This window comes from Falco biarmicus, chromosome 4 (assembly GCF_023638135.1).
Source record: "Falco biarmicus isolate bFalBia1 chromosome 4, bFalBia1.pri, whole genome shotgun sequence".
NCBI lineage: Eukaryota > Metazoa > Chordata > Aves > Falconiformes > Falconidae > Falco > Falco biarmicus.
In genome coordinates this window covers 64720188-64746078 of record NC_079291.1, presented here as the reverse complement: position 1 = coordinate 64746078, position 25891 = coordinate 64720188, and the positions used below count along the sequence as shown (strand labels likewise).

Sequence of the window (25891 nt, the reverse complement as noted above, 5' to 3'; positions counted from 1 at the left end):
CCCCTGGGTAACAGGGTAGCACCCGCTCCCATCCAGCCCAGGGCAGGGTTGGCTTGGGGCTCGGGGCCTGAGCATCCCTACTCACCAGCACTGGGTTGTCTCACAGGTTACGAGGAGGTGATCCAGATCCCCAAGGGCTCGGTCCACATTGACGTCCGGGAGCTGAACCTCTCCATCAACTACCTAGGTGAGATGGGGCTGGGGGATACTGATACCCCAGCCAGACATCCCTTGCTCTGCCATTTCCCAGCGCTTAACAGGGCATGGGAAAGGCCCAGCAAGGAAAACCTCCCTCTGCAACAGAAGATGGGATTGGGGTCCCAGCTTGCGCTTGGGGGCAGAGGAAGGCAGCAGGAACTGCTGGCAGGGCAGCGTGTCCCAGGCCAGCACGGGCTGTATCGGTGTGGTCCACACAGCCCCTGTCTCGCCGTGGCTCTGCCTCTGTCCTGCACTCACTGTTCGGCAGCATAACCCTGCGCAAACCCCACACCCCACTGTTCCTGGCGCTGGCTGTGGCTCCTTGGCATTCCCCCCTCCGCCAGCATGTTGGGCTGGGGATTAAAAATAGACCTGCTCACATTTTCCTTGGGCTTAATTTTCCAGCCAGACTGGCTCATTTTTACAACGGGCTTTTTTCTTTCCCCTTGTCTTCTTGTTCTGTCCTCCAAGCAACGGACAGTGGTCACAGAGGGGTGGGCAGGGGGACTCACTGCTGGCTCGCTGTCGGGTGCCTCCATAGTGGCTCTCCAGGAGCAGGAACCTGCCTGGATGCTGGCATCGGTGGGAGGTTGCAGCGGGGCTCTCCTGGCAGCATCCTTCCAGGCCAGCTCCCTTTGCTGGGTTTGGAGATGCCAGCATGTCCCCCTGGCCGGCCCACATAGACTGGGAACTCCTGGTGTCCATCCAGACTGGATTTCCGTGCACTGGAGGCACAGCCCAAGCTCAGATCGCTGTTGACTGCTGCCACCAGTCTGTCCCACTCCAGGATCTGTCCCTGCACCCCAGTGAGAGCGGAGGCAGCATCCTCCATGTTCATCAGTACGAAGCATCCTTCCCACCCCAGAGCATCATGGTGGTGAGGTCGTTGCCAGCAGCGATGGCAGGAGGACACAGAGCTGGGTGCCAGCACAGTGTTGGAGGCAGAGAGCAAGGAGGGAGAGCGTGGGAATGCGAGCAGGAGTGAGCAAGCGAGCCGATCCCCCTCTAGTGACTCGCTTCAGCAACCACAGCCAGGCTCCTGGGGACCAGCCTCCTCCAGTAGCCCCAGCAGCCAAGACCCAGTTTGCACACCTGCATTTGAGCCTGGCTCCATGGCCACAGCTTGTCACACTGCCAAGTGTCCCCACCACCAACCCAGGCAGCTGGTTCAGCTCCTTGCAGCATCACCCTTCCTCAGGGAGGTGGCAGGCAGGCTGAGACAAGACGATGGGTACATTAGTCCCACCTCTGCTAGTGACTTGCCACGTGACCCTGACCCAGTCGGCTACTTTATTTGCCCTTCCTATTCCCTGCCTGTAAAATGAGGCTGATGATGTAAAATGAGACTGCTGCCCTCTGTTGTAGCAGTGCTTTGAGCCTGGCGGATGAGAAGCACCTGGCCGAAGCTGGGTACAGGTGCGCTCAGCATTTTCGCTAACCCTTGCCCCCTTGTCCTCGCAGCGCTGAGAGGGGAGAGCGGCGAGTATTACATCAACGGGAAGCTCTCCATTGACCCCCCCCGGCGCTTTGACATCGCAGGCACAACATTCCACTACAGGAGATCCCCAGAGGAGCCTGAGTCCCTGGAGGCCTTGGGACCCACCAATGTCACCCTTTTTGTCATGGTTGGTAACATGGTTCCTTCATACCCCCACCCACCTGGTCTGGGCTAAAGAGACTTTGCCACGTCTACATGGGCATTGGAGCTAGTCAGCCCCTGTCCTTGCTGTCTGGAGTAAAGGGGCATGGAGACCAGGGGTAAATTGGGCTTAAATTCTCAGGTCTCCCTCCCTGATCTGCCAGTCTTCAGAAGGATTCAATCTTTAAGTGCATGGGAGCTTGTTCTCAGATCGTGTCACCTTCACGGCTGCACCACAGTCATCACTGGTGGCTGCCACGTCAGTGCTGGAAGGGACTGGAAGGGGTAGTGGGGGAGATTTCAGCTGTCCTGGATTTTAGAGAGCACACCAAGGTCATGGGCTGCCATCTGGACAGTCATGACCATGCTAGACTTCGGTGGCACTTTCTCCACAGGTCCTTGTGCGGACAGAGCTGCAGGGGATCCGGTACAAGTTCAACGCACCCGTCGGCAGGGATGCCTCAAACCAGTATTCCTGGCACTACACCCCGTGGACCAAATGCTCGGTGCTGTGTGCAGGGGGTGAGGTTTGACCCCGTGTCAGCTGGCGGGGGACACGTGTCTGCGCTCTTGTGACTCACCCACGCGCTCTGTCTGGGCCACATGAGACAGTGACCTTAGCAGCTGCTTTGCGCTGAAGGAGCTCTCAGGTTTCTGCATATTCCCACCTGCACCCAGCCACATGCAAGCTGGTGTCACTCAGCATGAACATGTGTGCATGGTGTCGGGGAAAACACCCTGGGTGCCATTCTTCGGCTGGACCACGGGTGTAGGTGGGAGAGGTGCTGGAAGGTGGCATGGTGTGCTTGAGGTTCATTTACTTGTGCAGTGCAGGACAGGTTAGCTGATCGCAGCAGCCCCTCTGGCCTGCAGATCTACATGTCTGGGAACTGAAACACTGCTGATGCTTCCCTGAATCCCTTCGGCTGGTTACCGTGGGGATTAATGCAAAGGCTTGCAGTGTGTCTGGTGGCTCTGGAGAACCTGGCTGTGGGTGACTGAGTGGTATTCAGAAGGGAGAGGCAGTTTCAAAAGCAAGGCTTAGTAATGGTCCCTGTTTTAAGCCAGGAGCCCTGGCCTGGTCTTGTGTGCTAGACCTCAACAAAGCGTTGCCCCTCATGTTCCAGCTATTCCCCCCCAGTACTGCCCAGAAAGTCTCACAAGACTGAGGTTCGAACAGGTTTATTTGAGGATGGGATCCTTGGAATGGTTTGATCCTCCATCCTCTGCAAACTCTGGCAGGTCCTGCCCTGGCTGGTGAGCCTTCATCCCATCTTTGTTTTTCTGGAGATGTTGGAGGCAAAGCAGGCCTTGGTTATGAATAGAGAAGTAGGTTCAGGCTTGACGAGGTGCCCCGTCACGTTGGCCATGTAGGGGCAGAGCTGTGGGGCTCATACCTGCAGCCTGGCTCAGCACTAGCCTCAGGGTCCTTCCCTTTTTTTCCCCCCTTGCCTCTTTTTCTTGGCAGGCAGCCAGATCCAATCTGTGGTATGCAAGAAACTTTCCGATGGCTCAACTGTCTTCAACCATTTCTGTAGCCCTGAAACCAAAATGCCAGAGCGGCAGAGGCCGTGCAATACCGAACCGTGCCCCCCAGCGTGAGTACCAGAGCTTGGAGCAGATGAAGGTCAAGCGTGGGTGGAAAAGCTAGTGTGGAGAGTGGTGAAATTCCCCTCTCTGTGTCAGTCCTCTGCCACAGGACCCAGGGGTGACGCGATCTGGCTGGAGCGGCTCTGCTGGGGACAGGGGGCAGTTTTCTCCTCTGTGCCCAATCACGAGCACAAGGGCACAACCTGCGCAGCCCACGTGCATCACTGCAGGGAAGGGGCAGTGGCGACGCAGAGAGCAGAAACCTGTCCCCACCGCGGTGCTCTGTTCACAAGGCTGCGCCATGCCTTGCTCAGTGAGGGATGTGCCAAACACATGCTGCACTGGCTGAGGACGGTCTCTGTAGCGTGGCCTTCTCCCTGTGCTGCTGTGCTGCTTGCAGAAAGGAGCCCTCCCGCTCTGGCCCTTCAGTGTGGCACAGATCCTCAGTGCAGTCCCTCAGAAATTGTCCCAGCCCCTCCCTGGCTGGCCCTTGCCTTCTCTTGTAGGGAAAAGGGGGATGCGGAGAAGCTCTGTGGTTCAACCAGAGCTGCCTGAGAGGCTGTGGCCAGAGCAGGAACAGGGCTGTGTGCAGGAGCACAGAGACAAGCATGGACCACCTTGCCACTCACAAGCTTTGCTGTTTTACCTGTCTCCAGCTGGGTGATTGGGAACTGGTCTGAATGCAGCCGAAGTTGCAACGAGGGCGTCCGCACACGCAGCGTCTTCTGCAAGCGTAAGATCTCTGCTACTGAGGAGAAGACCTTGGATGATGGTTCTTGTACCCATCCACGGCCAAAGATGCTTGAGCCTTGCAATAACCAGACGTGCCCTCCGGAGTGGGTCGCCCTGGACTGGTCTGAGGTGAGTGCGTAACATCGGCCCACACCTCTCCGGGAGCACTGGTCCTTAGGGGGACAGTGTCGGTCACGAGGCTGGAGTATCGGTGATGGCTGCTGGCCATGGAGGGCGTATGTGGGGAACGGTCTTGTAGCGCAGGGGAGAGGCAAGGTGGGAGCACTGGTGGGGAGAGCCAGTGCTGCCTCCCCCTGGTCTTTGCCGTGCACCCTGACCTCGTGTGTCCCCTTTTTGCAGTGCACCCCCAGCTGCGGGCCAGGTTTCCGCCACCGCATTGTCCTCTGCAAGAGTGGTGACCACAGCGCAACTCTGCCCACCTCCCAGTGCTATGAAGGCTCCAAGCCCCCAACCAGCATGAGGTGCAACCTGCGGCGCTGCCCACCGCCACGCTGGGTGACTGGCGAGTGGGGAGAGGTAGGGACAATCCTTTCCGTGGGGTTATTGAAGAAGACTCTGCTTTCTTCTTCCCCAGCCCCTCACATTCTAGTGCACGAGGCTTGTGCCCACCAGCAGAACCCGATGTGGCCACCACAAGTCCCTGGGGGGCAGCAGGACTTGGTGGTGGTCTTTGCCCCCCCCCTCCTTGGCTCAGGAGGCTGTTGTGATGGTGGCCCAAGTGCACAGCTGATCCAGGGAGTCTCTCAGGCCTAGCAGGGCCCCACAGAAGTCATTGGAGCATCCCATGGGTGTCTAGGGGGCAGCAGGGCAGCGAGGATGAGGAGCAGTGCAGTGCGGTGGGAGGGATGGGCTGCACGGGTGGGCTGGGCTGGCTACAAGCGAGGCCACTGCTGGTCCACCTGCCACAGGCCAGCCCAGCACCTGCAGTGGGGTGATGCTGACAGTCCTCCCTTCCCTGTAACACCCCTCGAGCTACAGGGTGACATCGGGGTGCAGGAGGCCTGGGAAAGGCCGGTGATTTATGGCTGGATGGAGAGACCCTCACTGAGTCCTGGAGGTTTGACCCAAGCTTTTCGGGGCGTGTGGCTGCAGCGCTCAGCCGTGCCGATGAGGGGCCTGCAGCTGCTGCTGAAGGAGGGGGTGACTGTATCCAGCACCCTTAGCATCCCCTAAGACCTGGCCGTGCCCTCTCCCCCCGCGTTATTGAAGCCATGGTGGCCACCACAGCTCGGTGCTGTGCTGTTTTCCGGCAGTGCTCCGCGCAGTGTGGCCTTGGCCAGCAAAGAAGATCCGTCCAGTGCCTGGCTCACACCGGGCAGCCGTCCAGCGACTGCGTGGAGACCCTGCAGCCTGCCGGCATGCAGCAGTGCGAGACCAAGTGCGAATCGGGACCTACGGACAACCCTGAAGGTGAGGGGGATGGGGGGGACTGGGGAGGGACATGTAGAGCACTGCCAGCCTCGGGGGCCACGGGGTACAGGGGTATCGGAGCCAGCACAGCCCGACTTGAGCTCTAGGTGCTGTGCTGTGGGGTGAGGCTGTTATGGGGAGACCTGATGCTGTCCCCTCTGGTCCCAGGCCAAACTGCCACACCGTGACCCTGCTAAATGAAGCAACTGCACCTCAGCAAAGAAAGGCTTTCAGCAATGAGGTTCTCAGTAGCTTCTTTGGCACGGCTACATCTTGCTGCTTCCTGGCAAAAAGCCCCAGGAGCTGGTGCGAAAGGAGCTCGGTAGTGTAGCGCTGGTTAGAGCTTCCCCCCCAGGGCTCCTCGCCCCTGAGGCAGCTGTAACCCTGCTTCCCTCTGTCGCCCATCCAGAGTGCAAGGATGTGAACAAGGTGGCCTACTGCCCGCTCGTTCTGAAGTTCAAGTTCTGCAGCCGGACCTACTTCCGACAGATGTGCTGTAAAACATGCCAGGGGCACTAGGGACACGGCGTGACCCCTGTGGGAAAACTGGAAGGCAAAAGCTACGCCGGAGGGCCACCGAGCAGTGCCCTTCCTCTCCGCCCTGAAAACCTCCCCTGGGTCTGACACAGACACTGTTCGTGCTTCCAGTGGGAGCTGGCGTCACCCAAACCCATCCCCCACAGACATGCACCCTTCGCCCCCGAGCTTCACAATGGCAGGTTCCCAGTTAAACCACTGCCAGCCACTGCAGGCACCGCCACGGCCCAGGGCGACAGGAGCCAGTCCATGACCGGTGGCAGAGGGAGAAGCTGGGCAGAGCGCGGCAGCAGGGACATTACTTGAAATTCTGACATTGTTATTTATTAGTAGCGGACCCCGGTCCAGCAGGCGCCGAGACAGCCACTGAAGCAGCACCACTCACCCCTCTCCTGCCTCGTCCTCCTCCCCACTCATGTCCCGAGGGGACCGTGGGGGCACCATGGTCTGCAGCGGGGCATTCCCGGGGAGGCTGAGTGCATGGGGGGGCGGGGGGGGGCTGCTGCCTTTCCCTTGGGGATCCCAGGGGAGACAGGCAGGAGGTTTCAGGTGCTACAGGTGACAAACGTGGCTTGTGGCTTCTGGGCGATGGGTGAAGATGAGCTGCTGTAAGGAGTGGGGTTGGAGCAGGAATTTAGTTTTCTTGGTTTACATCCTGTCACCTTGGGATGTGCAGCAGGGGACAGAGAGCAGGTCAGTGAGCAGAGCGGTGACACCAGCTTAACTGGGAGAGGGGGTTATTCAAACTTTTGTAACAACCTACTTTGATTGGGGTGTCCCCCTGTTTTTCCTTAAAGCCCTTGTCACTATTATGACCATGTTTTATTCCATAAACACCTTGAAGCACGAGCTGAGGTCAGGGCCAAGGCATGCTTGGGTTGCAGTCGCTTAACAGGCATCAAGGACATGCCAGGCTGTGGGAAGCAAAGCAAAGGAGGATGCAGGATGAGGACTGTCTTGGTCCTGGCAGGGCCCTCCCCAGCAATGCCGTGGCCTCCGCGGCTGCTTTGCCTCCAAAGGTGCTTTACTTCCAAAGGTGCTTTGCCTCCAAAAGGTGCTTTGCCTCCAAAGGCAACCTCGTCACGTGCCACTGTGGCCTTGGGTTGCTAGTCCCAGTGCCACCCGCTCCTCTGCCCCCAGGAGACCTCCAGTGATGGGAAAAGAGCAGGCTTGAAATTCTCCCGGGTCACCTCCTGGCCAGATCCGGGCCAACACACGTCTTCTCCATGAGCCGCTGCAGCCTGCGGAGGAGACCTTGAATTTCAAATCTACAAAGCATGTGCATTTTGTTATCATTATCATTGTTGTGATTATTATTATTATTACTGTTTTCAGGCCTTTCTGCATCACAAAGATGGGAAATCTTGCCCAAAGCCATGTTCTGTTCCCCTCGGGGTGGTCCATACGGTGCAGGGGGGCGCACAGCCCTCTTTCCCCAGAGCAGACCTCGCCGCCTGCCAGCCCTCATGTGTTACTCTACCATCCGTATTTTCACCCGCTCCTCAGCCGATCGCAGCTTCTTTGGTGCTCAGCAAATCCCCTTTGGCTGTCGAGCGGGCCTTCATATTTTGTCTTCCTTCCTGGTGCCATGCTCCGTTCTGACATTTTGGTGAGGGGAGGGGGTGTTTTCACCTTTTTATATAGATATATATATAATGAAAAATGTTTAACATACTAACTCTGAGGAGGAGCGACGTAATGGCATGATTTATAATAAAGGAGTAGCTACGATCCCGGGCGCAGCTTCTGGTCCCAGTCTTGTTTCTGGTGTGGGAAGCCGGGGCTCCGGGCAGCCCCACACCGGTGCTCCCCTTGTGCTCACGCCGAGGGCGAGCTTTGGGCAGCAGGAGAGGGTTTTCCCGGCAGCCCGAGTGACGGGAGCACGTCTGACAAGGCCAAGGTTAGAACAGGTTTATTTGAGGAGGGATCTCAGGAACGCTTTGGTCCTCTGTCTTTGGCACACTTGGCTGGCGAGAGACGTGCCCAGCGCAGCGGGTGTGTTCACTGCAGCTGGTCTGTGGCGTGACCTCCCTTCTCTGCTGTGCTGGCTGCACGCTGGGAGGGGCAGGGGAGGTACCTTGTGAATATGGGGGGGGGGAGGGGGGGGCAGCAGGGCAGAACATGGGCAGGAAGAGCCTTGGCACCACTTGACACTCCGTTGTGTTTCAAGGGAGATTGATGGATGGAGATTGATGGATGGATGGGTGATTGATGGCTGGGGGGCACGTGCAGGCTGCCTGCACTAAGGCTTTGGCTTCCCGCCTGTAGCACTGCTGACCACTGCGGAGGAGCTGGGCTCACGCAGAGTCTTGGAGGGGGCCAGACCCCCTCAACGCGATGGGCTGCTTCTTCGAGCAGAGGCTGAAATTAGCTTTGCAGGGCTCGGTCTGCTGGAGCTGGATCAGTCTCTGTGGTCTCCTCCTGCTCAGCCAGTGGGCTGACCTCCGTTGGCTCCGTGCCATCCCCCCCGGTTTTGGATTGCCAGCCAAAGGGTTTTCACGCGTCCTCTTTGGTGAGGCAGCTCTTGTAGTTGACCTGAGACTGCATGTGGCAGCTTCCCTGGGCGTTGGGCTGCAGCACCCAGGAGTTGGCAATAGCTGCCTGAGGCTTCGCCCATCCTGTGCTGCTCCCACTGCTGGTGCTGCAGCTCAGTGAGCGGTGGCCAGGGGCTGGGCTGCCTTTTAATGGGGACAACGGGCAGTGAGGAGGGGGTTGGTGACATCAGGAGGCCATTGTGATGGCAGATGTAGAGGCCAATAATATGGTAAAAAAAAATATCAAGTGGTTATGGAATCTCTGTGTGTAAAGTGGCTGAGTGCTGTCCCCGTGTGGCGTTACACCTTTCCTTTCCCTGGAAACCTCCCTGCTTCCCCCACGCTCCCTTATGTCTTGGACTCCAAACTCCTCTGACACCAAGATGGAGGGATGCCCTGCCGGGATGATGGGGCTGGACGGCTGCCCACCCTCTCGGTCACTGGGGACCGTACCAAGTAGCAGCAGATGGGACAGAGGGGACACAGCGGGGGGGGGAGGGGGGGGGAGGGGGCTGTGCCCCAGCTGAGCACTCCGGGGCACCGACAGCCCTTGCTCCGTGTGTGTGGGGCAGGCACGGGCTCGCTGCAGCGGGGGAGGCTGAGCCCCATTGCTGCTGGGTCCCGAGGCTGTGGGCTCTGCCAAGGCCATGCCAGGGGAGTGGAGGGGCCATCTGAGGATGGCAGGTCTGCAGGGGACAGTGAGGACATGGCAGGAGCTCCTTGGTGTGACAGGCTCTCTTCAAACACAGGCTGGGCTCAGCGTCGCCGTGCTATCGCAGCCACCGGGGCTTGCACGGGTGTTTGCACACCCAGGCTGTAGCACGGAGCTGGTCCATGTGTGCACAGGGTGTGCAGGAGCACCAGCTCTGCCGTGATGGTGGGGATGCTGCCACAGCTGTCCCCTGCGCAGCTCCAGCGATGGCCTTTCAGAAATTACTGCAGCCCATTTGGAGGCAAAATGTTTCCTCAAGTGTGACCTTTCTCATTCAAAAAAGCTTGGGGCGGGGGGGGGGGGGGGGGGGGGGGGGGCGGGGGGAAGCAGCACCAAAAGCACCTTAAAGCAGTGTGCCCCAGCACTGCCTGCCTGCCCCTGGCGCTGGGCACATCAAACTGTCACCCCAGGGCAGGGGGAAGGTTTTGTGGTGGCTCTGAGCATCCCCGCTGAACTCTGCCCAGCATCTACCAGCTTGCCCAGGTCGGTGACCCCCTGTACCTGCAGCACCCATCTGCAGCGGAGGTAGGGGGTGCCCCTGTGGAGGGTCACCCCAAGGCCCCCCTCACAGCAGAGAGCCACCCTCACCCACCCCTGTCAAACCAGCACGAAATGAGGAAGTGGGAGGAGGAAAGAAAAAAAAAATCGTTGCAATTTGTAGTTGCAGAAGAAACACAAAAGCAAAGTGTTTCGTGATGGCCCTGGACCCTCGGTGACAGCAGCCCCCAGCACCCCATCCCCGAGGGCAAGACTCAGGGACACCATGGTGAGTGCATGTGGGGCCCTCGCTGGGCTCCCCCCACCCCATCTCCCTCGGGCACCCTGGCGATGTCACCCTCTCATCCTGCCACCTCAGGGCTGCCTCAGCCCTTTCTCTCCTGCACCCACCGTGGTCCCTTGCTGCTTTCTGGAAGGTGCCAGGAGCCCACCAGTGTCCCCACTGGAGAGGGAATGGTGCTGTCCATGCTTGGGGACAGGGAGTGGGGCCGGGGCTGGGTGAGGCACCAGAGCAGGGCACGGTGGTGGGGAGCAGCCAGGGCTGGGTGCTGGGTGCTGGGGGCAGGATCGGTGCCCTGAGAGCGCTGACCCGGGCAGGCTGGAGGGCACCAGCAGTGAGGCCGGGGTGGCACAAGATGGGTTTGATCTTGCTGTTGCGGGTGCGGTACCCACAGACCCCCCTGGGCTCCTCTTGGCCCAACTTCCCACCAGCGCTACCAGTTCCAGCACTCGTGGTGCTGGTGGGTGCGGGCAGAGCGTGGTGCAGGCCGAGCCGGGGGCGGGGGGCAGGGACCCTCTGGGTACCAGCGCCCAGGGTCGGACCTTGCACCCTGGCACGCACAGGGAACAGGAGCTGTGAGTGGGACATAGGGCTGCGGCCAGAGCTGGAAGTTGATCTGGAGGCAGAAGAGGAAGACAAAAGCTCTCAAAATGAGGGAAATGCTCAGGCATGGAGTAAGGGTCTGCACGGTGTGGCCACAGCCATGTCCTTGGGCCCATGGCTCCGCTCCCTCTCCGTCTCGGAGTGATGCTGGCTCCGACGTTTCCCCCCAGCCAGGAAGCAGATGGTGGCCAGGCTGAAACAGTGCCTTCAACCCACGGTTGTGGTTGCCACCTCTGACTCTTCAGATGCTCAGCTGCTGTCCACCACAGGATACAAACATGTCCTCTTCCCACCGCTACCTGAGACCTGAAGATGTTTTGTGGCTTTGCAAAAAGGGCCACGGGGCTGTGCAGCCACCAACCCAACCCCTGTGAGCCCAGCGCTGGGGCAGCCCCCAGCCCCAGCTCTGCCTGTGCCTGTGAGCTGACGGGGTTGTGACAGCAATGCAACAGCCCGCGCTGCTCTTCTCAAGCTTTCCGGTGGTTTAAGGTGTTGGCTGCATCTGGGTTTGCCCTACCTTGAGACAAAAAGGTGCCACTTTGGGTTTCGTCTGCTCCCACTTGGGGCTTGCAGGGTTTTTTTTGGTGGCTCAGCCCTGAGCTTTGAAGAAAAACAGATGATGTTTTGAAATTGCTACCACAGGGCTACTCCCCTCTCTGCCTCCATGATCCTGTTGTGAGCACTGGGTGCCTCCGCAGCCCCGGGCAGGCTGCCAGGGTGACAGTCCCCATGCCGCAGCCCTTGGCTGTGGTGCTCCTGGGGGTCCTGATGGGCCTCCCCACGCCTGCGCCCATCATGCACGGGACCACCACCACAGCAAAGTCCCTTGGGCAAAGCAGCTGCAAACTACACCTGGAAGCTCAGGCCAAGGGCTGCTGAGAGCTGCTCCCCACTTGGCTTGAGGGTGAGATGGCCTCACGGCAGCGTTCGGTGCAACCACCCAACCGTCCCCTTCCCTGGGAACCCCCGTGGTGGCAGCTGTCAGGCTGCTGCTCTCTGGCTCATCCCTTGTTTTGGCCTGGGACAGAGGAGGGGACTGAGGAACCGCTGCCCTAAACCTCTGAAAGCAACTGCACTTTGTGCCCCCCGCCCACAGGGATGCTGCCTGCAGCCCCCGACTGCAAGGGCTCACCGGGTGCTGAGCTCGGGCAGTGCCACGGTTCGGAGGGAGCATCATTCCTTTTCATCCTCCCCACAAGACCTTCACGCAGCTTAGTGAGGCCGGGCCCCGCCAGCCCCTCGGGATGTGCTGAGGAAAGCCAGGCAGACCTTGTGCTGGCAGAGACAGGGTGGGAACACCCACGGCCTCGCACATATCTGCGCACAAAACTTCATTTGAAGTGAGCAGGTGTTTTCCCTGCAGCTGCTGCAGCAGGTGCCCCAGCCAAGCCAGGAAAGCACCTAACCTGTGCCTGGGGGAAGAGGAGGTGTCACCAAGGCATGTGCTGGCTGCTGAGCAGTCACTTGACTGAAGGAGAAACTCTGGGTGTCAGCTCGAAAGCAAAGAACTTGCAATGCAGGAAACACTAGTATTTGCCTTAATTTGGTGCCATGCGAGCCCCAGGGTGCCTGTGCCAGAGGGCTCAGGGTGATGGAAGCAGGGGACAGGGAACCGAGGGGTCAAGCATCCTGACTTGCTCCTCTCCACCTGAAGCACCAAGGTTTGGCCAGGTTGGGTTGAAGCTGGGCAGCTCCTGGGGTCACTGACAGCTCCCTGGGTGACAGCACGGTGACCTGGAGAGGGTGGTTGGGCCCACCTTCATTTTTCTGGGGGGGGCTTTTCTAGCGGCTTATTGGGATGGGAGGGAGGAAGAGGAGGAGATATCAAGAGAAAGGCCCATAAGCAACAAAGAGGAGGAAAAGAAGCTCCCTGCATGGTTTCAGGCTGTGTGAGCAGCACCAATCCCCCCTGGAGCCCCTGAGCTGACCCAGATCCATGCATCCCAGGGGAAGGTGGTGGGACAAGAAAGCCAAAAGCCCCTCTGGTGGCTGTGGGGGCTTGAGCTGCACTTGGGGTTCGGGAGGACATGGATGGCGTTTTGGGTTGCAAAGCCCAGCAGCCCCGAGGGGAGGCAGGCGGCAGGGAGCAGCACGATGTTGCCGAGCTCCTCTGCGCTCCGTGCGAGTCCCTCCGTATCCCATCGGGATGGTGCCGGGTTGTGCTGAGCATCCGAGGGTGGGTGCAGGGGGCTTCAGGCAGCCTGTGAAAATCAGGGTCCAACAGGAGGGTGCAGCAGCGCTGGGGTCCGGAGGCCTGAAATCTTGACAGCCGGCAGGAAAATAAAGCAAAAGGGGAAGAGAAGAAAAGGGAAATGGAAAGAGCAAGAAGCGTGGGGAGGAGAAGTGAAATCGGTGCCGGAGTGCTGGGGTGAAAGCAGAACCACAGGGGCCCAGGACAGGCACAGAGGAGCTGCGAGCAGCTCCAGGCGGGGTGTCCCCTGCGGGCACCGCACCAGGGGCCGCACGGGCACCGCGGCGCGCTCAGCACTTTCCCTCTGCAACACCCGGGATGAGGGGCCTTTGAGTAATTTTCTTTTTACACAGCGCAGCCTTCCCCTCCCCTCCCAGCCCAGGGCTGTGTTTAGCCCCACAAGGGCTGAAATCACAGCCCACATTTTTTCCTGTTGCCCCCCAGCCCCTGGAGGACAGAGCCAGGCGAGTTGGGGGGTGGCTGAAAAGTGGGTGCTGGTATCACACTGGGCAGGGAGACAAGGGTGATGGGGGCACAGCTGCACCCCTGCCCTGGTGCAAAGGGGACATGGGGGCACAGAGGATGCACAGTGCCAGGGATGCCCCCACCAGCTGCACTTTTTGGCCTTCCCCTGCGTTATTTTTGCTACTCTCTTTGACTCATAAGCAAAACCTGTGCAGCAATTGCTTCGTTAGCTCTTTGTTACCTCCTCCTTTGTAACAAGCAGGGGTGATGTTACAAACGTACCCCACAGGCTGTCGGTGCCCCACCAGCTCCTCTCTGAGGTGCCAGACATGTGGTGAGGCAGGATCCGGCCAGAGGGATGGGGCAAGCACAGATGCAGCTGCGCTGGGATTTTAGGCTTTGCAAGTTCCCAGTGTGGTTAACACACTCCTCATTGCAGCACCCGAAGGTGCCTGGTTTGGAGCCACAGCCGGAACAGGGGCCAGTTGCAGCCACCACCAGCTCAGGGGGAGCTGGGGCCAGATCCTGCCCTGGAGCCCTGCTCCTGTCGGTGGTGGCCCTGGAGCAGTCGCTGTGGCCCTCTCCCCGCAGGGCAGCAAGGAGCGCTTCCACTGGCAGAGCCACAATGTCAAGCAGAGTGGCGTGGATGACATGGTCCTGCTCTCCAAGATCTCCGAGGAAGCCATCGTGGAAAACCTCAAGAAGCGTTTTATGGATGATTACATCTTTGTATCCTTCCCAGGGAAGCGGGACAGGGACAGGGAGCGGCAGGGAGTGTGCTCTAAGGCTTTGCCAGGGCGTGGGCTCAGCTGGGGCTGCCCCAATGCTTGCAGAGTGTCCTGTCCCCACACTGTGGTGGGACAAGATTGGGATCGGCTGGGCGAATGCCACCATTCCCAAACTGAGTTGCGCTTGGCCGAGACACTGCAACTGTGACCCCCATCCTGCTGTGCCCCGGGACCACTCTGGTCCCTTGCAGCTACAAAACCCTAAGCAAAGACTACCAAGGAAACCCCCTCATCTGCTGTCTCCCACTGCTCCCACACGCTGGAAACCCACCTGCCTGTGCCAAGGAGGCTGGACCCCAGCGGCAGTGGCCATCGTTCCCTGTTGCTGTCACCCAACCCCACCGATGCCCACAACACACCTTGGCTGCTCTGCACCCATAGCAAATCCATCCACCCTGGATGGAGCGGGAGCATCCCTGCAGTCACAGGGAGGAGGTGCCCCCCCTCTCCCCACCTGTGTCCGGCCACATGGGACACCATCAAGCCAGCGCAGGGCAAAGGCTCCCACCCAGCCAGTGTTGACCCCCCTGCACCATCCCCCAGCCCAGAGGCTCCCATCAGAGAGCTGACACGGCTGAGCACCCTGCACGAGGCTCGGCAGCTCTTGGGCTCTGCGCTGCGGAGAGGGAAGCATCCTCACGCCCATGATTCAGGGTGCTGAGCCCCTCCTTGCTCACCCCGCACCCGCTCGGGGATGCGGCCAGCTCAGCACCCCGGCACTGCCGCGCGTGCTTTGCCTGCACCGCAGCTCCGGTGGGTGGTCAGCTCCGGTGGGGCAGGGGACAAAAGGCCTGCCAGGCAGAGCAGGGCACAGCGGGGGCTCGGGAAGCAGTGGGGCTGAGTGTGGTGCTGAGCGCTGTGCTCATGGCTGTGGTTTCCCTGAAGATGCGGCTCTGTCCTTACAAGGCGATGATGCTCGTCCCGGGCTGGCAGTGACGCAGCCACCCTCCCTGCTCTTTCGGCTTTAAACATGTTTAGGTTTGGGGTTGGCTTTTTCTTCTTTTTCGGCAGAAAAAAATACCCTGTGAAGCCTCTTTCTTCCTTTTTTTTTTTTGTGCTGCTGTGCGCAGGGCCCCTGTCTAGCCGTGACTCAACACCCCACGCTTCTGCATTTCCCAGAAAAGCCCCGCTCTTCCTGTCCTCCAGCTGCTCTTCCCCCACCCCACAGCCAGGTGGGCCAAAAATGGGACACTGAGGGCCCAGGGTAACCCCTGACCCCCATCCCCCCAGCACCTGCGCCAGGGGCTCATCCCCATCCTGCTGCTGTGTCATTTCCAGGCACAATTCCCTGCTTTTCCATTCTCCTGCTCACACCTGGTTGGCTCGGGGATGCTGTAAGCAGGGGCCAAGGGAAGCGGAGTGGCTGGGAAAAGGCAGGAGCTGGCGGCATCTCTCCTCTACGTGCCTCAGTTTCCCTGATTGTAAAATGCGGATGGTCTCCTCTGCAGGAGCTGCAGCTGCAGCATGGGCAGCGGAGCAGGGGCAAACGCCAGGAGTCTGTGGGATGCTGGAAATGCCACTTTGGAGGCTGGCCAGGGAGCTGAGGGGGTGCTCCTGCTGTACCCTGTGCTGATCCCACCACAGGGACACCCTGGGGCCGAGGGAGCGAGGCACCGGCACCCTGTGCTCATGGCTCTGCCTGCACCTGAGCTAAAACCCCTCAGGGTACTCCTGGTGCAGCTTCCGGGGGGGCAGGGACCCCCTCAACCACCTTCCTGCCACTTCCCGCTGGTGCTGCCTCCGGGGCAGCACACGGGGACAGAGGAAAGGATGCACAGACCTTAACCGGCCACTCAGACCTACATCGGGCCAGTGCTCATCTCCGTCAACCCCTTCAAGCAGATGCCGTACTTCACCGACCGGGAGATCGAGCTGTACCAGGGGGCGGTGAGGCTGCTGCGTGCGGGCTGGCAGGGTCACCAAGGGTTCCTTGGGCTTAATTTGGTGCAAAAAAACCGGGGGTGTTCCATGAGTGTCCCCACCCTCCCCAGCCCTTTGGATGCTGCAGGAGTCAACACTCCCAAAGGTGCTGATGGCGAGTCAGTAACAGGACTCAGGAGCCAAGTCACATTCCTGGGAAATTCAGCTCATAAATACACACCAAAGCAACCCAAAGATGGCAAAATCCAGCCCGAGTGCTGAGCTCTGCCACAAGAAGCTTCCCAAGGAGGAGGGCATGGCTGAGCAAACATCTGACTTGCTGCTGATTAGCTCATGTTTGTGACAAGAGGCTGATTCCCCGTTCCTGCTGCGCGCCGCTGCCTTGTGCAACGCGTGGGCAGGGTTAAGGGGATGTGGGGGGGGGGCTGCAGGGCTGGGAGCTGATGGCTGCTCCCTGCTCAGCGCTGCTCTCCTTGTCACCCCCGTAGGCTCAGTATGAAAATCCCCCCCACATCTATGCCCTGACCGACAACATGTACCGCAACATGCTGATCGATGGGGAGAACCAGTGCGTCATCATCAGGTAGGGGGCACAGGGGGCACAGCCAGGGACCCCGTGCCACTGCTCCAGGGCCAGCTACCCCGGTCACCCTTGTCCCCACACCCTGGGGGCATCCTGGCTAAACACAGCAGCTGGGCAGCAGCAAGAGGTGGCTGAAGCCCAATGGTGGGTCCTCGGGGACCCAGTGTGGGGGGTGCCTGCAGGGACCCCAGCACCCTGGGCCATGAGCACCAGCTGGGGCTGCCACCAGGTTGTCCAGGGCAGGGCGCGAGCCTTGAGCAATGCACCTTTCCGGCTGGGTGTTGCAAAGGAAATGGTCAGGATGTGGGGCAAGGCCAGAGACTTCCCCTTGAGGCTCCTGAGTCTCCCTCCTCCGCTCCCAAATCCCACAACAAGAAATCCAACCCCTCCTCCCGGAGCAGCTCCTCACCCAGCCTTGCTCCAGCCCCGCTTATTCCCCAGAGGACCCCCAAGCACCCGGGCAGCCCCCTCCCCAACTTTAGCTCTGCCATGTGCTCACAATACGCGGCAGGAGGGAGGCCGCCACCTCCATCACCCACCGTCCCCCCCCAGCCCTGCTCCAGCATCCCACCCCTAAGCACCCCAGGACAGAAAAAAAAAAAAAATGGGGCCATTTCATGTCCCCTCTGCTTTGACGTTTGCACAGTGGAGAAAGTGGGGCCGGGGAAAACGGTGGCAGCGAAATACATCATGGGCTACATCTCCAAAGTGTCTGGGGGTGGCGAGAAGGTGCAGGTATGTCTGCCCCCCCCCTCACACCACCATGCATCGCTACACCTCCCAGCCCCTCCCCACAACCCCGGCCCCCTGCTCCCCCCAGCACAGGGGAGCACAGAGCAGCGCCAGCTCCAGGGCTGGGGACACGCGAAGCCCCTCATCTGTCCCCAGCCCCCCATCTGTCCCCAGCCCCGAGGCAGGGCTGCTGCAGTGGGGCACAGGCATACAGCACCCCTCCACCACCCCTCTCCCTCCTCTGCCCCCAGCACGTGAAGGACATCATCCTGCAGTCCAACCCGCTGCTGGAAGCCTTTGGAAATGCCAAAACCGTCCGGAATAACAACTCCAGCCGCTTTGTAAGTCACCAGGGCAGGTGCAGAAGGTCAGCACCTGTGGCCAGAATCAGTCCCAGCAATGCTCCTCACCTGGGGGGACACAGGGGAGAGAAGCTGGGGCCGGGGCGAGTGAGGAGCCCACCAGCCAGGGCCACGGCGCTGAGCTGGAGCTGTGCTGGGGCAGGGGAAGTACTTCGAGATCCAGTTCAGCCGGGGCGGCGAACCCGATGGGGGGAAGATCTCCAATTTTCTGCTGGAGAAGTCACGGGTGGTGAGCCAGAACGAGTGCGAGAGGAATTTCCACATCTACTATCAGGTATGAGGGGCCAGGAGCTGGCTGGACTGCCCCGGGGGCCAGGGGCCAGGTCGCCGTAGCTCCCGTTTCTCTCCCAGATCATCGAAGGAGCATCCCAAGAGCAGCGGCAGAACCTGGGCATCATGAGCCCTGATTATTACTATTACCTGAACCAGTCAGAGACGTACCAGGTGGAGGGCACGGATGACCGCAGCGACTTCCATGAGACCATGGTGAGTGCCTGGGAGGGGGCGTCCCCAAGGCTGGTGGTGGCCGGGCAGGGGCTGACGGGCTCCCCACACCCCAGAACGCCATGCAGGTCATCGGCATCCGGGGCGAGGACCAGCAGCTGGTGCTGCAGATCGTGGCAGGGATCCTCCACCTGGGAAACATCAGCTTTCGGGAGGAAGGCAACTACGCTCGGGTGGAAAATGTTGACTGTGAGTAGCTGACTCCCCTCTGCTCCAGGCAGAGACCCTCGGCAATGAGGTGCAAACTCAACCCCTGGCAGAGGAGAGAGGCAGCATCAGCATCATCAGCATCTTCCCCACGTTAGACGTGGGGAAACTGAGGCAGTGAACAAACGGCATGACCAGAGCTTAATTAGCAAGGAGATGGATGCCAGGAGTGGCTTGCTGTGATTTAGCAGAGGGAGGACCATGTCCCACGTCCCTGCTTGCTGCACCGCTGCTGTCCTCTGCGCTCGGATGGGGCCGGGGGGTGCAGCAGCCACAGCAGGCAGCGGGCCAGGGGCGTACAGGGAGCAGGCAGCCCTGACCACCCCCCGCACTCTGCCCAGCCCTGGCCTTCCCTGCCTACCTACTGGGGGTCGACCAGGACCGCCTCAACGAGAAGGTCACCAGCAGGAAAATGGACAGCAAGTGGGGCGGCCGCTCTGAGTCCATCACTGTCACCCTCAACGTGGAGCAGGCGGCTTACACCCGCGACGCCCTGGCCAAGGGGCTCTACGCGCGCGTCTTTGACTTCCTCGTGGAGGTATGTGGTCCTGGCGGGCTGGGCCGAGCGTGGCCATGGCACAGAGGGGATGCTCACCATCCGCTGCCACGTGCCACCGCCCCCACCGCCCTTATGCCCCCGATGAAGGTGGCTCATCCTGTCTCTCCCCACAGTCTATCAACAGGGCTATGCAAAAGCCATATGAGGAGTACAGCATTGGGGTGCTGGACATCTACGGCTTTGAAATATTCCAGGTATGTGTCGCCTTGCTATAGGAGCCCAGCTGGGGAATGTCCTTCCCTGCTCCCACAGCAAGGAGAGCAGCTGGAGCAGGGGGCTGTTTGCAGTCGATGGACACAAGAAGGGTAGCTGGAGCAGGACCCAAAGGCTCAGCTGTTTGGGGTCCCACCAAGGAGGTGAGAGGAGCAGAAGCCAGCTCAGCCCCATCTTCTCTTTCATCTTCCATCTTTTTGCAGAAAAATGGCTTTGAGCAATTCTGCATTAACTTTGTGAACGAGAAGCTGCAGCAGATCTTCATAGAGCTGACCCTGAAGGCAGAGCAGGTATGGGAGGGGCTGGGCTGGGTGGGCAGGGGGTTGTGCCAGCACCCCAATTCCTACACCCCGCACCCCCACTGCCAAGCAGTCCCAGCACCATGGCTGAAACAGGGGGCTGCAGCGCAGCCCGTGGGTCAGGGGCCCACCTGGCTCTCCCTGCACTTCCCCAGGAGGAATACGTGCAGGAGGGGATCAAGTGGACCCAGATCCAGTACTTCAACAACAAGGTGGTGTGCGACCTGATCGAGAACAAGCTGGTGAGTGGGGTCCCCTCCTCCGGGGGGGGCTTTCTCGGAGAGCCGAGGCACCCAGGGAGAGAGGTGCCAGGTGGGCTGGGTGCTGTCAGGGTGGGTGGCAGAAGGTGGTCCTGCCGAGGAGCATCCCTGGGAGAGCAGCAGCAGCTCTGTGTCCTTAACCTAAGCTACACTTCAGCATAAAGCAGCTTTGACCAGTGTGGGGCACTTGGGCACAGCCAGATCCAGGATTGGGCCCTGCCCGCAGGCTTTGGGCACCCATGGCTTCGCTCTCCCTCTTCTAGAACCCCCCTGGGATCATGAGCGTCCTAGACGACGTCTGTGCCACCATGCACGCCACCGGCGAAGGGGCAGACCAGACCCTGCTGCAGAAGCTGCAGGCGGCTGTGGGCACCCACGAGCACTTCAACAGCTGGAGCTCGGGCTTCGTCATCCACCACTACGCAGGCAAGGTACAGCACCCCACACCCCGCACCCCGCACCCCGCGGCCCTGGCCGCAGCGGCATGGGGCTGAGCTCCCCTCCTGCCCCCAGGTCTCCTACGACGTGAACAGCTTCTGCGAGCGCAACCGGGACGTGCTCTTCACCGACTTGATCGAGCTCATGCAGAGCAGCGAACAGTGAGTCCTGGCAGTGCTGCGGACCCGGGGACCCCCAGAAGGGCTGAGGCAAAGGGCAGCATGCTCAACAGCCAGAGCATAAAGCTTTGCTGGTCCTACCTCTGCCAGAGCCACAGCTCGGGGTGCTCAGCAGCCTGCATTGCCCCATGGGCACTAGCAGCATCCCCCCATCGGGTGCAGCAGCACCCAGGAGCTGTGGGGCTGGGCAGAGGGGTGCTCGCCCTCCAGCACTGATCCTGCTCGGCCTGGGGGCAGTCAGAGAGGGTGTTCAGTCATGGTGCAGCATTTCCCAACAGCAGAAAGCATAGCTGGAGCTGGTTCCAGCTCAGCGCTGAGCTTGGGGAGCCTGGCAGCTCTCACCCAGGGACTGTCACCTGCCTTGCAGTGGTTTCATCCGGATGCTTTTCCCAGAAAAGCTTGATTCTGACAAAAAGGGACGACCGACCACTGCAGGCTCCAAAATCAAGGTACATCCCACAGGCTGCAGGACAGTAGCTGCTCCTGGGGCAGCGGCAGGGGGATGGGCTCCCAGCAGCGGCTCTGATGCTACAGAGGTCAATCCTTGCAACAGAAACAGGCTAATGACCTGGTGAACACGCTAATGAAGTGCACGCCACACTACATCCGCTGCATCAAGCCCAATGAGACCAAGAAACCCCGGGACTGGGAGGAGAACAGGTAACAGAGCCCTCTGCGATGTATCAGGGCACCCAGGGAGCCTGGGGAACGGGACCTGGCCATGGAGATGTGGCCAGCACCAGCTTTCCTCCAAAACTGCACGCCCAGGCTGGTCCCTCTGTGCTGCCCACAGACCCAGGGGAGCACGAGGCAGGTGCTGAGGGGCGTGCAGGGACACACAACCCCCCCTCTATGTGCATCACCCAGAGGCTCCATCCGAGCCCCAGGATGCTCCCCCGCACACACAGCCACAAACATCCCCTGGCAAATCAGTGGCCAAAGGGCCCAAGCAGGTCCCCCAGTGATCCCCCATCCCACGCCAAGCATGTCCCTCCCGGCTCCACAGGGTGAAGCACCAAGTCGAGTACCTGGGGCTGAAGGAGAACATCCGGGTGCGCCGGGCGGGTTTCGCCTACCGCCGCCTCTTCCACAAATTCCTGCAGCGGTGAGTGACCACCGGGATGGGGGCTGGCAGGTCTCCGCAGCCTAGCCGCCACTCGTGTCCCCTCTCCCTGCAGCTACGCCATCCTCACTCCTGAGACGTGGCCGTCCTGGCGTGGGGATGAGCGGCAAGGGGTGCAGCACTTGCTGCGCTCCGTCAACATGGACCCAGACCAGTACCAGATGGGTCGGAGCAAGGTGTTCGTCAAGAACCCCGAATCGGTAGGTGGCCCAGCTCTGCCCCTCGCCCCCAGCCCTGCATCCCTGGGGGATGCTGTGCGCAGCCGAGCATCGCTTTGGGCAGCACTTGGGGGCATTGGGGTGCTGACGTGCAGGAGAAGCGCTGCAGCCGGGGCACGCTGGCCCCTGGCTGGGTGTGCTCAGCATCCTGTGTCCCTCCCAGCTCTTCCTCCTCGAAGAGATGCGGGAGCGCAAATTCGACGGCTTCGCTCGGGTGATCCAGAAGGCCTGGCGCCGGCACGTTGCCATCCGAAAGTATGAGCAGATGCGAGAGGAAGGTAAGGCCAGGCAAGGGCAGGGGCAGCAGCACCTCAGCACCCCTTTTAGGGTGCCCTGCACTGGGGACAGCCCAGCAGCCAGAGCAGCAGGAGGGCGGCAGCCTGGCTCCTAATTGTGGCACTAACGGGGAGGAGGGACCTGACCACGAGATGCCTGGGGTCTTTTCCTACACCTTAAAGGAGGTCACATGTTTCTTGCTACTATTTCCAGCCCTGGGAGGGGCCACAGGACAGGACCGAGGTCCTCGGGTGTCCTGCTCTGCGTTTCGTTGTCTGCAAAGGGCTGGAGTAGCTGGGAGTCAGCATTAGCAGAGGGATGGGAAAGGCCAGTGATCACTACCTGACCCCACCGCGGGTGTCCCAAGCCTGCAGTGAAAAATCAAAGGGGAAAACCCAGAAAGCAGCTGGGTCCCTCCCTCCCAGAGCACAAGGTTTTTTGAAGGCAAGGGATGGGCTTTGAAGTCAGCCAAGCACAAGCAACTTGGATTCCCTCCATGGCATAAAATGAGCCCCATTTCTTGCTGCCACAATCGCTGTGACAGCTCCCACAGCTCCCACAGCTCGTTTGGGAGGGTTTTGGGCAGGGGCTGAGGGCCAAGCCGAGGGCCGAGCTGCCAGCACACAGCCCAGTTCGACCAGCATCGCTTTGGGGTTCCTCACAGCCTCCAATATCCTCTACAACTTCAAAGAGCGGAGGAGGAACAGCATCAACAGGAATTTCGTAGGCGATTACCTGGGCATGGATGAGCGGCCGGAGCTGCGCCAGTTCCTGGCCAAGCGAGAGCGGATAGACTTTGCTGACTCCATCACAAAGTACGACCGGAGGTTCAAGGTACATGGACCCACCTGGGGCTTGGGACTGGCCAAGCTGCGTCTCATGGAGACACCCCTTGGGTGGGATGTGTGTGCGGGGCTTGTGCCCCCCTGCAAACATCCCCTCACCCCCTGCTTCTGCCCCTTTCCCAGCCCATCAAGCGGGACTTCATCCTCACCCCCAAGTATTTCTACCTGATTGGGCGGGAGAAGGTGAAGAAAGGTCCTGAGAAGGGGCAGATCAAGGAGGTGCTGAAGAAGAAGGTGGAGCTCCAGGCGGTGAGCGGCGTCTCGCTGAGGTGCGTCCCTTACACGGGCTGCGCACAGCATGGTCCATGTGGGAAGGCTTCACCCACCGGTTCCATCAGCCTCTCCATGGTGCTCCCAGCCAGACCCCAGCCCCTCACCCACAGAGGCAGCAGGGTTGGCCATGGGGAGGAGGCCCCCCGCAGAGTGCTTTGGGATGAGCTGGGGCTTTGGGGACATTTCCAGCTAAATTGCCCTCCAAGAGCTTGCTCAGGGTGGACCCGGACCAAGCAGGGCTCCCAGCTCCCCCCCAGCACCAGCTGGCACCAGCCTTGCTCTCCACTGATGCCCGCACACCGGGGTTGTTCCCCCAGCACCAGGCAGGATGATTTCTTCATTCTCCATGAGAACGATGCTGACAATTTCTTGGAATCCATCTTCAAGACGGAGCTGATCAGCCTGCTGTGCAAGCGCTACGAGGAGCTCACCCGCACCAAGCTGTGCCTCTCCTTCAAGGACACGTAAGGGTGGAGGCTGGGAGAGGTGACAAAGCAGGACAGCGTCCTGTCCCCGTGGCCTTACAGCCTCTCTCTCCCCTAGACTACAGTTTCGGGTGAAGAAGGAGGGCTGGGGTGGTGGTGGCACCCGCAACATCACCTTCATCAGAGGACAGGGCGATGTGGCCACCCTCAAAGCCGGAGGCAAAACCCTTACGGTCAGCATCGGGGATGGGCTCCCCAGGAATGCCAGTGAGTGCCAGGGTGCCCGGGGGGTGGCCAGGGCCGGGAGGGACAGGAGTGCTGGGGCTGCACGGCACAGCTGGAGGCCTGGGAATGTTGGGGTGAGCCAGCTTGTGCCCCAGCCCTGTGGGATTTGCGTCTCACCCAGGAGGGACCTGCTCCTGCTAGGGTGATGGGGCAGCACGGGGCATTTCGGGGAAAAGGGCAGCTGGGTACCAACTGTGGGGGCCGCCCCCCGCTACCCCAGCCAGCTTTGAGGACTGTCACCTAACGGGGGGCTCATATCCCCCCAGAGCCCACGAGGAAGGGTGTGACGCAGAGCAGAGGTGGCAGCAAGTTTCCAACGCCTTCCCGAGGTGCCCCACCGGCACCCAGAGGTGAGCAGGGCAGTGCCAGGGGGGTGCTGGGGAGGGGGAACCCCCGCCTGGATCCAGCCAGCACTGCGCTCCCAGCGGGGTGCAGGCTGTGAGCGTGGCCCCCCTGTAATGCACCATCCCGGGGTGGGATCTTCCAGGTGCCTACAGGAATGGGGCACCCCACTTCCCAGGCAGCGACGGCCGGGATCAGCGGAACACCTACAAGGCACCCCAGAAGCAGGTGCGGGGGCCACCGGCTGCAGCACTTCCCTCCCGAAACACTGGCCACCAGCCAAAGGCACGACCCCCGTCCGAGCAGAACCTGGATTTCCTCAATGTGCCAGATCAGGGGGTGGCCGGGTAAGTCCCATATGGCACCTGCATCCCCATCCTTGCCCCATCCTCCCCTCCCGCTGCTGCCAGCCCTGAGAGATGCTCTTTTCCCCCTGAGCAGCTTGGCTGCCCAACCGAGCAACAGCCCCCCGAGGTCCGGGCAATTTGGCTTTGCTGGCAGGGCAGCATCTCCCAGGCTATTACATACCCCAGTTCTCCCAGTCCCTGCACTGGGAGGACCCACCTGAGCTGCAGGCACAGAGCATCCCGTTGGTGGGAAAGAGCAGGATGGGCAGGAGGGTGCAGTGCATCCTGCGCCCTCCTGCCTTCCCCGGTGCGAACCCTGTTTCCCCGGCCCCGCAGCATGCAGCGCCGGCGAAGCCTGAGCCAGCGGCCACCTCCGGCCAGGCGTCCCAAGCCACAGCCCAAGGTGGCCGTGCCACGCTGCCAGGCTCTCTACCAGTACATCGGGCAGGACGTGGATGAGCTCAGCTTCAACGTGGGGGACATCATCGACATCCTGCTGGAAGGTGTGGGCCCTGCCCAGCTTCTCCCTGCTCTCCTACCCCGTGGCAGCACTGTGCCTGACCCGGCTCTTTTCCTCCCTCTTCCCAGATATCTCCGGCTGGTGGAAAGGCCGGCTGCATGGCAAGGAAGGGCTTTTCCCTGGGAACTACGTGCAGAAGATCTGAGCCAGGCACAGTGGCCGCATGGCCGGAGGCAAGGAGAGGGTCACCACCCCACCGCCGCCGAGGCCGTGCCAAAGGGGCCGGTGGCGGCTCCATGGCGGTTCTCCACGCTGCTGGCATTGAGCAAGTGCTTCCTCGCGAGCCCCCCTGGCCTGTGCTGGCTACCAGGCTGTGCCAGTACCAGCCACCAAACCCTGCACCTGCTTTAGACCGTGGCCTCCCCGCAGCAAGGACCAGCTCTTTGCTGCTTGTTTCTACCCTGGGAGTGGGACCGCTCTGGTGATTCCAGGGTATAAATAGGATTAATGTTAATAATTATGGTAAATAGACTCAACAAAACTGAGCCTGACTCAGAAACTGAGCCTGAAGTTTGTATTTTGCCGATGCTGGCCCGTGGCTCTGCTGGCACCTGCGTGTCCCCACGCACTGACATGGGTGCACACGAGTTGGAGGCAGCCCCCTCCCCACCACACTGAACCTTCCAGAAGATGCTGAACACAAACCAGCTCCCCCAGGAATGTGGCTGAGGCATCTTCACATCCCGGAGTGACTCTGGACCGATCTGCAGCCAGCCAGGAGCTGCTGGCAAAGCAGGGCAGTGGGGCGCAGCGCAGGGGGGCTCCAACGCCGCTCCCCAATCTCTCATACCAGGGCCACCGAGCTCAAGCCCACCGGGTTGG

At 60.7% G+C, this 25891-nt stretch overlaps 2 protein-coding genes across 2 annotated transcripts in view; both read left to right on the top strand.

Moving 5' to 3' along the window:
- Positions 1–8188, top strand: part of ADAMTS10 (ADAM metallopeptidase with thrombospondin type 1 motif 10) — a 58531-nt gene extending 50343 nt beyond the window's left edge. The window contains exons 18-25 of the mRNA XM_056337600.1: positions 107–187; positions 1660–1823; positions 2233–2359; positions 3306–3435; positions 4084–4288; positions 4520–4696; positions 5434–5590; positions 6000–8188. Coding sequence (XP_056193575.1) covers positions 107–187; positions 1660–1823; positions 2233–2359; positions 3306–3435; positions 4084–4288; positions 4520–4696; positions 5434–5590; positions 6000–6109 — 1151 coding nt within the window. The 3' untranslated portion in view covers positions 6110–8188. The remainder of the gene's footprint in view (positions 1–106; positions 188–1659; positions 1824–2232; positions 2360–3305; positions 3436–4083; positions 4289–4519; positions 4697–5433; positions 5591–5999) is intronic.
- A 1650-nt stretch (positions 8189–9838) lies between these two features.
- On the top strand, positions 9839–25560 carry MYO1F (myosin IF). Its single transcript, XM_056337101.1, is given in 30 exon segments — positions 9839–9856; positions 10035–10139; positions 14002–14139; positions 15996–16085; positions 16568–16662; positions 17309–17324; positions 17326–17397; positions 17646–17735; positions 17899–18030; positions 18108–18242; positions 18317–18449; positions 18809–19005; positions 19140–19220; positions 19443–19529; positions 19694–19780; positions 20062–20229; positions 20312–20397; positions 20783–20864; positions 20969–21075; positions 21422–21520; positions 21594–21738; positions 21920–22034; positions 22697–22866; positions 23001–23146; positions 23468–23614; positions 23694–23842; positions 24127–24210; positions 24348–24549; positions 24886–25052; positions 25138–25560. Coding segments are annotated over 29 exon segments (3300 nt in total). The 5' UTR covers positions 9839–9856; positions 10035–10136; the 3' UTR covers positions 25215–25560.
- The last annotated feature ends 331 nt before the right edge of the window (positions 25561–25891 follow it).